At 46.5% G+C, this 12,542-nt stretch overlaps 2 protein-coding genes across 2 annotated transcripts in view; one reads left to right on the plus strand and one right to left on the minus strand.

The window, feature by feature from the left end:
• Window positions 1–251: 251 nt before the first annotated feature.
• On the plus strand, window positions 252–8,658 carry galr1b (galanin receptor 1b). The gene is made up of 4 exons (XM_032516277.1): window positions 252–478; window positions 1,124–1,633; window positions 4,155–4,220; window positions 8,329–8,658. The coding sequence occupies exons 1-4, from the start codon at window positions 293–295 to the stop codon at window positions 8,647–8,649; spliced, it is 1,083 nt and encodes a 360-aa protein (XP_032372168.1). The 5' UTR covers window positions 252–292; the 3' UTR covers window positions 8,650–8,658.
• A 1,325-nt stretch (window positions 8,659–9,983) lies between these two features.
• Window positions 9,984–12,542, minus strand: part of LOC116693104 (chymotrypsin B-like) — a 5,131-nt gene continuing 2,572 nt past the window's right edge. The window contains 5 exon segments of the mRNA XM_032521820.1: window positions 9,984–10,212; window positions 10,348–10,481; window positions 11,503–11,667; window positions 11,670–11,682; window positions 12,443–12,524. Of these exon segments, the coding sequence (XP_032377711.1) occupies window positions 10,051–10,212; window positions 10,348–10,481; window positions 11,503–11,667; window positions 11,670–11,682; window positions 12,443–12,524 (556 nt within the window). The 3' untranslated portion in view covers window positions 9,984–10,050.

Here is a 12,542-nt window from a genome sequence, read left to right on the forward strand (position 1 = left end):
TGTAAATAATCACTACTTTTAGCGTGTATAGAGCAGCATATCTCCACCAGACTCCATGTAAATAATCACTATTACTACTAGTGACAAATGTAAAAAAAGTGTCAGTAAATCCAGGTATTTTACTGTGAAACTCCCGGAAAGGAAGCAGTGCTGTGTGTGTGTGTGTGTGTGTGTGTGTGTGTGTGTGTGTGTGTGTGTGTGTTGTGTGTGTGTGTGTGTGTGTGTGAGCTGCCTGCAGCAGTGAGCTGAGTCCCGACTCGGCTGCAGGACGCTGAACTCCTGCAGCTCTGACATGCTGTTGCTGGGAAACGGTTCCTCGGGGGGGGGCAACGGGACCACAGCGGGACCCGCGCATGACCCCGGGTATGACCCCGGGTATGACCCCGGGCCAGAGGCCGTGGTGGTCCCCGTGGTGTTCGGGCTCATCTTTGTTCTGGGGCTGCTGGGAAACTCTCTGGTGATGCTGGTGATCGGGAAGGTACTTTAATGTTTATAACTTGAATTATTTTAATTGTTATAGGTATTCATAATTTACTCTTTAAAGCGTGTTTTAAAGATATATTTTCATCTTTGACAATGATTTTCATTCATAAAAATGCTAAGATGATGTTCAGGGCACTCAGAGAGAGATTACATTGACCAGAGCAAGTTTTACCATAAAAACCTATATTTGGCATTTTTTAGATTTAGAATTACTCTTTATATTTCCTTCAGTGATGACTCCCGCAAGGAAATTCAAATTTCCAGCAGAAAAAACGAATTATCATCATAAATATTTTATAACTTATAGATGAAATAAACTTAAACAAAAAATAAAAGAATAAGTTGACACCCAACTCAGTTTCTCTTTCCTGACGTCTTTAACTCTTTGTGTTGTCTTCCCATGAAAAAAACTGTTCGGTCACTTCATTATCATTTTTTCTGAAATGTTTTTCACTTTTTAAATGTTGTGGCTGCTTTCTTATATTTTTTCCAAAGATTTTTGATGTGTTTAATGTCGGTATTTTTGGCGCCTATTTCGACGACAATTTTTGTGCCAAAAAAGAAATGGACTGAAACCAGGTCAGTCAGCACCCTGGTGCACCTGGACCCCGGGTTAACCAGATCTGTCCTTCCTCCCCAGGTGAAGCCCGGGATCGGTGGCGGGCGGCGCCGCCCCGGCAGCCCCACCAACGTGTTCGTGGTGAACCTGAGCGTGGCGGACCTGGGCTTCCTGCTGTTCTGCGTGCCGTTCCAGGCCACCGTGTACTCGCTGCCCCAGTGGGTGTTCGGCGGCTTGGTGTGCCGGGGCAGCCACTACGCGGCCTCGGTGAGCATGCTGGTGAGCATCTTCACGCTGGCCGCCATGTCCGTGGACCGCTACGTGGCGGTGGTCCTGACCCCGGAGCCCCGGCGTTGCAGGCGGACCCGGCGGAGGGCTCTGGCCGGCGTGGCGGTGATCTGGGTGGTGTCGGCAGCGGTCTCGGTGCCGGTGGCCCAGCACCAGGTCCTGCTGGGCTACCCCAACGGGACCAGCAGCTCCTTCTGCTGGGAGCACTGGGAGTCCAGAGCCGCCCGGCGCGGTTACAAGGTGGCAACGCTGTTGCTAGGATACGTGTTGCCGCTGGTCCTCATCTGCTGCTGCTACACCAGGGTCAGTGCTCTTCTTCTTCTCTTCTCTTCCTCGTCTATTTCTTTGTCTTCTCTTACTTCTCTTCTCTTCCTCCTCTTCTTAGAAGTACAAATGAAGTACAAATGCTGTGTAATGAAGTAGATATTTTAGGTATCTATACTTTACTGGAGTAATTATTTTAGAGAAGACTTTTTACTTCTACTCCTATTTCAGTTTGGCTTGTTTTCATTCTGGCTGGTCAATGTTAAAAAAACACAAAAAAATCTGTATAACGTGAATTTGATTGTGGTTAGAGAAGAAGTATAAGCATGGACCATCAAGACACCCTATTGGTTGGTACGTGATCCATCGCACCTGCACATGACGCAAATCACGTCACACTCCAGGAAGGAGCAGATGTATGTAGCCCAGTACCAGATGTCCGTGGCAGGGACTCAAGAGAACTCAAGCAAAATGTTCCAACCAAGCACCAGCCAGGAGGTTGGTAGCCAGGAAGACCAGCCAACCCTTCTACATCCCTGGAGGTTGGTAGCCAGGAAGACCAGCCAACCCTTCTACATCCCTGGACTACCTGGACCAGGAGTTTGGTAGCCAGGAAGACCAGCCAACCCTTCTACATCCCTGGAGGTTGGTAGCCAGGAAGACCAGCCAACCCTTTGACATCCCTGGAGGTTGGTAGCCAGGAAGACCAGCCAACCTTTTCGACATCCCTGGACTAACCTGGACCAGGAGGTTGGAGGCCAGGAAGACCAGCCAACCCTTCTACATCCCTGGACTACCTGGACCAGGAGGTTGGTTGTCAGGAAGACCGGCCAACCCTTCTACATCCCTGGAGTTTGGAGGCCAGGAAGACCAGCCAACCCTTCTACATCCCTGGAGGTTGGTAGCCAGGAAGACCGGCCAACCCTTCTACATCCCTGGAGGTTGGTAGCCAGGAAGACCAGCCAACCCTTCTACATCCCTGGAGGTTGGTAGCCAGGAAGACCAGCCAACCCTTTGACATCCCTGGAGGTTGGTAGCCAGGAAGACCAGCCAACCTTTTCGACATCCCTGGACTAACCTGGACCAGGAGGTTGGAGGCCAGGAAGACCAGCCAACCCTTCTACATCCCTGGACTACCTGGACCAGGAGGTTGGTTGTCAGGAAGACCGGCCAACCCTTCTACATCCCTGGAGTTTGGAGGCCAGGAAGACCAGCCAACCCTTCTACATCCCTGGAGGTTGGTAGCCAGGAAGACCGGCCAACCCTTCTACATCCCTGGAGGTTGGTAGCCAGGAAGACCGCTAACCCTTCTACATCCCTGGAGGTTGGTAGCCAGGAAGACCGGCCAACCCTTCTACATCCCTGGAGGTTGGTAGCCAGGAAGACCGGCCAACCCTTCTACATCCCTGGACTACCTGGACCAGGAGGTTGGTAGCCAGGAAGGCCAGCCAACCCTTTTACATCCCTGGAGGTTGGTAGCCAGGAAGACCAGCCAACCCTTCTACATCCTTGGAGGTTTGTAGCCAGGAAGACCGGCCAACCCTTCTACATCCCTGGACTACCTGGACCAGGAGGTTGGTAGCCAGGAAGGCCAGCCAACCCTTTTACATCCCTGGAGGTTGGTAGCCAGGAAGACCAGCCAACCCTTCTACATCCCTGGACTACCAGGACCAGGAGGTTGGAGGCCAGGAAGACCGGCTAACCCTTCTACATCCCTGTATAAGTGGTTGGATGTAAAAACAACTCTTTTTGAATGCGCTGCAAGCTCCGAGCGCCCCAGTTTCCAAAACTTGTGGAATAATCTGAAATAGCATATTGATATTATCTTTTCCTTCTTATATTAATTTTACTTCTGCACTTCCTATTATACTTTTACACTTTTCCTTGAGTAAAAGCTTGATTTGATACTTCTACGGAAGTCGTTTTGAAACGTAGTACCTATACTTCTGCTTGAGTAGTAGTAGGGGAATACTTTTGAGACATGTTGAGAAAGTCGGATCCACATTTCAGAGACCGACTGATCCATTAAGTCTTGAACCTTGTTGAGGTTCCAGCTGGATCAGGATAATGTTTGACTTGCAGCTGCTGTAAAACTCAGATTAAAAACAGAGCAAAGGGCAACCGAGTCCTGATGTCATTAAAAGGGTTTGACCGCTGTTAACTTTCAAAATAAAAGACTCAGAAAGTAATTATGAGATATTAAGGCTCAAAGTACACTGGGTCACAGCAGCAGTATGATGGAACTAAGTAGATCTACTCCAGAAAGTACTTCAGTCCAGATGTTGAGGTACTTTACTTTGCTTTACTTTACTTTACTTTACTTTACTTTACTTTACTTTACTGTACCTTGCTTTACTTTACTTTATTTTAATTTAATGTACTTTACTGTACTTTACTGTGCGTTACTTTATTGTACTTAACTGTACTTTACTTTTCTTTAGTCTTTTCACTTTTAGTCATTACTTTCTCCACTACAATCATCTGACAGCTTTAGTTACTAGTTACTGTAGTTACTAGTTACTATAGTTACTGGTCTTCATACTGTTGACATTTCTTCCAGGTTTTGGTTCATCTTCATAAAAAGATGAAGAACATATCCAAGAAGTCTGAGCGCTCTAAAAGAAAGGTAAAATCTTCCTCTTCTTCTTCTTCTTCTCTTGTTTTCCTCTTCTCTTCCTCCTCTTCTTCTCCTATCTCTAAAGACAGAGGTGGAGGGTAAGGGTTCGGTCTCTATAGTCAGAGGTGGAGGGTAAGGGTTTGGTCTCTATAGACAGAGGTGGAGGGTAAGGGTACGGTCTCTATAGACAGAGGTGGAGGGTAAGGGTACGGTCTCTGTAGTCAGAGGTGGAGGGTAAGGGTACGGTTTCTGTAGTCAGAGATGGAGGGTAAGGGTTCGGTCTCTATAGTCAGAGATGGAGGGTAAGGGTACGGTCTCTGTAGTCAGAGGTGGAGGGTAAGGTATGGTCTCTATAGACAGTGGTGGAGGGTAAGGGTTTGGTCTCTATAGAAGAGGTGGAGGGTAAGGGTTTGGTCTCTATAGACAGAGGTGGAGGGTAAGGGTACGGTCTCTGTAGTCAGAGGTAGAGGGTAAGGGTACGGTCTCTATAGTCAGAGGTGGAGGGTAAGGGTACGGTCTCTATAGACAGAGGTGGAGGGTAAGGGTACGGTCTCTATAGACAGAGGTGGAGGGTAAGGGTACGGTCTCTGTAGTCAGAGGTAGAGGGTAAGGGTATGGTCTCTATAGACAGAGGTGGAGGGTAAGGGTTTGGTCTCTATAGTCAGAGGTGGAGGGTAAGGGTTTGGTCTCTATAGACAGAGGTGGAGGGTAAGGGTACGGTCTCTATAGACAGAGGTGGAGGGTAAGGGTACGTTCTCTATAGACAGAGGTGGAGGGTAAGGGTACGGTCTCTATAGACAGAGGTGGAGGGTAAGGGTACGGTCTCTGTAGTCAGAGGTGGAGGGTAAGGGTACGGTTTCTGTAGTCAGAGATGGAGGGTAAGGGTTCGGTCTCTATAGTCAGAGATGGAGGGTAAGGGTACGGTCTCTGTAGTCAGAGGTGGAGGGTAAGGGTATGGTCTCTATAGACAGTGGTGGAGGGTAAGGGTTTGGTCTCTATAGAAGAGGTGGAGGGTAAGGGTTCGGTCTCTATAGACAGAGGTGGAGGGTAAGGGTACGGTCTCTGTAGTCAGAGGTGGAGGGTAAGGGTACGGTCTCTATAGTCAGAGGTGGAGGGTAAGGGTACGGTCTCTATAGACAGAGGTGGAGGGTAAGGGTACGGTCTCTATAGTCAGAGGTGGAGGGTAAGGGTTCGGTCTCTATAGTCAGAGGTGGAGGGTAAGGGTACGGTCTCTATAGTCAGAGGTGGAGGGTAAGGGTACGGTCTCTATAGTCAGAGGTGGAGGGTAAGGGTATGGTCTCTATAGACAGAGTTGGAGGGTAAGGGTACGGTCTCTGTAGTCAGAGGTGGAGGGTAAGGGTACGGTCTCTATAGACAGAGGTGGAGGGTAAGGGTATGATCTCTACAGACAGAGGTGGAGGGTAAGGGTACGGTCTCTATAGACAGAGTTGGAGGGTAAGGGTACGGTCTCTATAGACAGAGTTGGAGGGTAAGGGTACGGTCTCTATAGACAGAGTTGGAGGGTAAGGGTACGGTCTCTATAGACAGAGGTGGAGGGTAAGGGTACGGTCTCTATAGTCAGAGGTGGAGGGTAAGGGTACGTTCTCTATAGACAGAGGTGGAGGGTAAGGGTACGGTCTCTATAGACAGAGGTGGAGGGTAAGGGTACGGTCTCTATAGACAGAGATGGAGGGTAAGGGTACGGTCTCTATAGTCAGAGGTGGAGGGTAAGGGTATGGTCTCTATAGACAGAGGTGGAGGGTAAGGGTACGGTCTCTATAGACAGAGGTGGAGGGTAAGGGTACGGTCTCTATAGACAGAGGTGGAGGGTAAGGGTACGGTCTCTGTAGTCAGAGGTGGAGGGTAAGGGTACGGTCTCTATAGTCAGAGGTGGAGGGTAAGGGTTCGGTCTCTGTAGACAGAGGTGGAGGGTAAGGGTACGGTCTCTATAGTCAGAGGTGGAGGGTAAGGGTACGGTCTCTATAGACAGAGGTGGAGGGTAAGGGTACGGTCTCTATAGTCAGAGGTGGAGGGTAAGGGTACGGTCTCTATAGACAGAGGTGGAGGGTAAGGGTACGGTCTCTATAGACAGAGGTGGAGGGTAAGGGTACGGTCTCTATAGACAGAGATGGAGGGTAAGGGTTCGGTCTCTGTAGACAGAGGTGGAGGGTAAGGGTACGGTCTCTATAGTCAGAGGTGGAGGGTAAGGGTACGGTCTCTATAGACAGAGGTGGAGGGTAAGGGAATGGTCTGTATTTCACATCATATTTTATTACTTTAGTCTGTGTGTGTGTGTGTTCTTGTGTGTGTGTGTGTCTATTTTTGGTTTCTGTATATATTGTGTGTTTATGTCACATTCATCTTTAGACATATTTTCATGTATTCACCCTCAACTCCAGCTGATTCCCTGTTTCCCTTTTAATAATCACTGTGTGTGTGTGTGTGTGTGTGTGTGTGTGTGTGTGTGTGTGTGTGTGTGTGTGTGTGTGTGTGTGTGTGAGTGACATGTCTTTGTGTTTTCTCTCTGAGACGGGACGTAACCAGCTGTCGGAGGTTTGGAGAGGTTTCTGAGTACCCATTATAAAACTAGAATGGTTCTGAACCATTACAATGGTCCAGAACCATTGTAATGGTTGTGAGTACCCAGAACCGTTTTGATGGTTTTAGTCCTGCAGCTGAGTGGCTGTCTGGTGTCTGAAGACACAGCTGTTTGGACCTTTTTAAACAGATTGGATATAAACAAGCTGAGCAGAGGGCTGCGTCTGTCTTTCTGTCTCTAAAATGTCCCAAAATAACTTCTCTTATAAATCTCTATAAACAAGGTTCAGCTGAAGGAGGGAAACATGCTTAGTGAATCTCTAGCTCTGTTTCCGTCCACACGTTTTCATCTGAATTAAGTGATATAGACTGAAAAATGCCTTATGGAAATAGTCAAATTCGATTTACTTTTCCCATATTGATCATGTGATGTTGTCCGATATTGATCATGTGATGTTGTCCGATATTGATCATGTGATGTTGTCCCATATTGATCATGTGATGGTTGTCCCATATTGATCATGTGATGGTTGTCCCATATTGATCATGTGATGTTGTCCCATATTGATCATGTGATGTTGTCCCATAGTGATCATGTGATGGTTGTCCCATATTGATCATGTGATGGTTGTCCCATATTGATCATGTGATGGTTGTCCCATATTGATCATGTGATGGTTGTCCCATATTGATCATGTGATGGTTGTCCCATATTGATCATGTGATGGTTGTCCCATATTGATGTGTTTCCTATGTTTTTCCTGTGTTTCCCCTGTGTTTCCTGTGTGTCCCCTGTGTGTTTCCCGTGTGTTTCCCGTGTGTTTTCTGTGTGTTTTCTGTGTGTTTCCCATGTGTTTCCCGTGTGTTTCCTGTGTGTTTCCTGTGTGTTTCCTGTGTTTCCTGTGTGTTTCCTGTGTTTCCTGTGTGTTTCCCGTGTGTTTCCTGTGTGTTAACTGTGTGTTTCCCATGTGTTTCCCGTGTGTTTCCTGTGTGTTTCCCTTGTGTTTCCTGTGTTTCCCGTGTGTTTCCCCTGTGTTTTCTGTGTTTCCTGTGTGTTTCCTGTGTGTTTCCGGTGTTTCCTGTGTGTTTCCCCTGTGTTTCCCCTGTGTTTCCCCTGCGTTTCCTGTGTTTCCCCTGTGTTTCCCCTGTGTTTCCTGTGTGTTTCCTGTGTTTCCTGTGTGTTTCCCGTGTGTTTCCCGTGTGTTTCCTGTGTGTTTCCCCTGTGTTTCTCTGTCTTTCCCCTGTGTTTCCTTTGTGTTTCCCCTGTGTTTCCCATGTGTTTCCTGTGTGTTTCCTGTGTTTCCTGTGTGTTTCCCCTGTGTTTCTCCTGTGTTTCCTGTGTGTTTCCTGTGTTTCCTGTGTGTTTCCCCTGTGTTTCTCCTGTGTTTCCTGTGTGTTTCCTGTGTTTCCTGTGTGTTTCCCCTGTGTTTCCCGTGTGTTTCCTGTGTGTTTCCCCTGTGTTTCTCTGTCTTTCTCCTGTGTTTCCTGTGTGTTTCCTGTGTGTTTCCCCTGTGTTTCCCTTGTGTTTCTCCTGTGTTTTCTGTGTGTTTCCTTTGTGTTTCCTCTGTGTTTCCTGCAGACGTCTCAAACGGTTCTGCTGGTGATCGCAGCCTTCACCGTGTGCTGGACGCCGCACCACATCATCACCATGTGGGCGGAGTTTGGCGCCTTCCCGCTGACGGACGCCTCCTTTGCTTTCCGCATCCTGTCCCACTGCCTGGCGTATGGGAACTCCTGCGTCAACCCCGTCCTCTACGCCTTCCTCTCGGAGAACTTCCGCAAGGCGAGCCGCCAGGTCTGCAGCCGCCGCTGCCTGTTCCCGCCGCGGCCACTGGGGGGCGACGCGGTCCTTTTCCGCATGAAGAACCTCTCCAACACGCAATCCACCACCAGAATATGAAGGCCTGAGGGTGTGTGTGTATGTGTGTGTGTGTGTGTGTGTGTGTGTGTGTGTGTGTGTGTGTGTGTATGCGTGCTTGTGTGTTTTGTTCATGTGTGCGTGCTTGTGTGTTTGTGTACATGTGTCTGTGTGCGTGTGTGTGTGTGTGTGTGTGTGTGTGTGTCTTACTGTAGAAGCTGAGAAGTCAACACAGCCTGAATCAACATGAAACTGGCGGTTTTATTTTGAAATTTGTTTTATTTTGTAAAGCATCTAGCTGAAGTTCCTTGACACATTTGTAAAGTAAGTTTTTCATGTATTCTATGTTGTTTGTGTTGTGTATATGTCACATACCAGGTGGACTAGTATGATTCGTTGTCTTTAAACCATCAAACCAAAAGACATTTGCACTTTAACCTTTGTGATTAGCTTGAGCAATGTGTTTTATTTTTATTCCTCCACAGAGTCAGTTCCTGTGTCTGTGTCCGTGGAATAAAAACATGAAATGACATCAGACACTGTTTGACTGTAGTTTGTGATCATCTGTTTTAATTTTCTAAAGAAACAGATGTTCATCATCAGGTAGAAACAAGCTGTACTGTTACCCTACAGGACAGATGTTCATCATCAGGTAGAAACAAGCTGTAATGTTACCCTACAGGACAGATGTTCATCATCAGGTAGAAACAAGCTGTAATGTTACCCTACAGGACAGATGTTCATCATCAGGTAGAAACAAGCTGTAATGTTACCCTACAGGACAGATGTTCATCATCAGGGAGAAACAAGCTGTAATGTTACCCTACAGGAAAGATGTTCAGCATCAGGCACTACTTTTAGCGTGTATAGAGCAGCATATCTCCACCAGACTCCATGTAAATAATCACTACTTTTAGCATGTACAGAGCAGCATATCTCTACCAGACTCCATGTAAATAATCACTACTTTTAGCATGTATAGAGCAGCATATCTCCACCAGACTCCATGTAAATAATCACTACTTTTAGCGTGTATAGAGCAGCATATCTCCACCAGACTCCATGTAAATAATCACTACTTTTAGTGTGTATAGAGCAGCATATCTCCACCAGACTCCATGTAAATAATCACTACTTTTAGCGTGTATAGAGCAGCATATCTCCACCAGACTCCATGTAAATAATTACTACTTTTAGCGTGTATAGAGCAGCATATCTCCACCAGACTCCATGTAAATAATCACTACTTTTAGTGTGTATAGAGCAGCATATCTCCACCAGACTCCATGTAAATAATCACTACTTGATTAAATCCTACATTTTATTCAATTGAACTGTCCCCTGGTTAAATAATCTAAAGTGTAATGATGTTTTCTATTTAAAATGAGAACCAAAGCCAGTTTTCTTATTAATTTCCCAGCTTTATTGTGCCTCATTGAGCGCTTAGTTGGCGGCGAGGATCTGGTCGACCCAGCTGCGGAGCTCGGTGACGCGGGCGTAGACGGCGGGGGTGGAGGTGGAGCACCTGCTGCTTCCCCAGGACACGATACCCACCAGAGTCCAGGCGTTGTCCTTCTGACAGACCAGGGGGCCGCCAGAGTCGCCCTGGGGAGGAGAGACACCTCACATATATATTATATTGTTATAAATATGTGTATATATATATATATATATATATATATATATATATGTATATATATTTATATAATATTTGAGATGGGGGAGTGGGCGGGGCCTTACCATGCAGGAAGTGGCTCCGGCTCCTCCGGCGCAGATCATCACGCTGGAGATTTGGCTGCCCCAGTGTCCCCGGCACTGCTCGTTGGACAGCAGCGGCAGGGCGGCCTGCTGCAGGAGGTTGGGAGTACTGGGAGCTGTGGAGACAACACACCGCACTCACTTCCTGCTCCCTTTCACAGTAAAAGCCCTCCTTCTAAAAGCAGTCAATCACTTCACATAAAAGAGTTATATTTTGGGACATGTAGTTTTTTTCTGGGATATATATTAGAGTGTCATCAGCATAAGCTTAGGTTTGTATAAAACACATTTTACATTTAGGGTGTTACTGTCTGGGTTTAGGTTGTTACTGTCTGGGTTTAGGGTGTTATTGTCTGGGTTCAGGATGTTACTGTCTGGGTTTAGGGTGTCACTGTCTGGGTTCAGGATGTCACTGTCTGGGTTCAGGGTGTCACTGTCTGGGTTCAGGGTGTTACTGTCTGGGTTCAGGGTGTTACTGTCTGGGTTCAGAATGTTACTGTCTGGGTTCAGGGTGTTACTGTCTGGGTTCAGGATGTTACTGTCTGGGTTCAGGGTGTTACTTTCTGGGTTCAGGATGTTACTGTCTGGGTTCAGGGTTTTTCTGTCTGGGTTCAGGGTGTTACTGTCTGGGTTCAGGGTGTAACTGTCTGGGTTCAGGGTGTTTCTATCTGGGTTCAGGGTGTTACTGTCTGGGTTCTGAATGTTACTGTCTGGGTTCAGGGTGTCACTGTCTGGGTTCAGGGTGTTACTGTCTGGGTTCAGGGTGTCACTGTCTGGGTTCAGGGTGTAACTGTCTGGGTTTACGTTGTTACTGTCTGGGTTTATGGTGTTACTGTCTGGGTTTAGGGTTTTACTGTCTGGGTTTATGGTGTTAATGTCTGGGTTCAGGGTGTTACTGTCTGGGTTTATGGTGTTACTGTCTGGGTTCAGGGTGTTACTGTCTGGGTTTAGGTTGTTACTGTCTGGGTTCAGGGTGTTACTGTCTGGGTTTACGTTGTTACTGTCTGGGTTTATGGTGTTACTGTCTGGGTTTAGGTTGTTGCTGTCTGGGTTTATGGTGTTACTGTCTGGGTTCAGGGTGTTACTGTCTGGGTTTATGGTGTTACTGTCTTGGTTTAGGGTTTTCCAGGGTCTCACCATTGTAGCGGGTCAGACCCCAGCCAGAGGTGATGCAGGTCATGCCGGCGGGGAAGTTATCAGCAGATGCGGCGATGCAGACGGGGGAAACGTTGGTGCCGAGGCGGGCGGGGGTTGCCAGCTTGATGAGGGAGATGTCGTTGTTGATGGTGCGGGGGTTCCACGCGGGTGGGTGAACACCTGGGGGGGGGGGGTGCAGGTTACTTTATCTGTATTCAGGTACAAAGTGCAATGCATCCATAACACAAAGTTTTAGACACCAGTATCTAGCTATTATTTCTTCTATTTTATCTACCTATCTCTATCTATCCATCTATCTATCTATCTATCTATCTATCTATCTCTATCTATCTATCTATCTATCTATCTATCTATCTATCTATCTATCCATCTATCTATCTATCTATCTATCTATCTATCTATCTATCTATCCATCTATCTATCTATCTATCATTTATCTATCTATCTATCTATTCATCTATCTATCTATCATTTATCTATCTATCTATCTATCTATCTATCTATCTATCTATCTATCTATCTATCTATCTATCTATCTATCTATCATTTATCTATCTATCTATCTATCTATCTATCTATCTATCTATCTATCTATCTATCTATCTATCTATCCATCTATCTATCTATCTATCTATCATTTATCTATCTATCTATCTATCCATCTATCTATCTATCATTTATCTATCTATCTATCTATCTATCTATCTATCTATCTATCTATCTATCTATCATTTATCTATCTATCTATCTATCTATCTATCTATCTATCTATCTATCTATCTATCCATCTATCTATCTATCTATCTATCTATCTATCTATCTACACAACAGATACATTTTCTGGGAGACAGGTGAATTGTTTTAACACATGTTAGCGATAAGGACTCTGGAAGCTGATTGGCTGGCGGGGAGCTGTCACCTTGGCGGGCTTCAGGACCTGGACGTCCTCGTTGGACCCGGGTCCCTTGTTGTGTTCCCCAGCGATCACCCGGTGGTATGTCCTGAAACAGGAAGAGAGC

Source organism: Etheostoma spectabile, chromosome 1 (assembly GCF_008692095.1).
Source record: "Etheostoma spectabile isolate EspeVRDwgs_2016 chromosome 1, UIUC_Espe_1.0, whole genome shotgun sequence".
Lineage (NCBI taxonomy): Eukaryota > Metazoa > Chordata > Actinopteri > Perciformes > Percidae > Etheostoma > Etheostoma spectabile.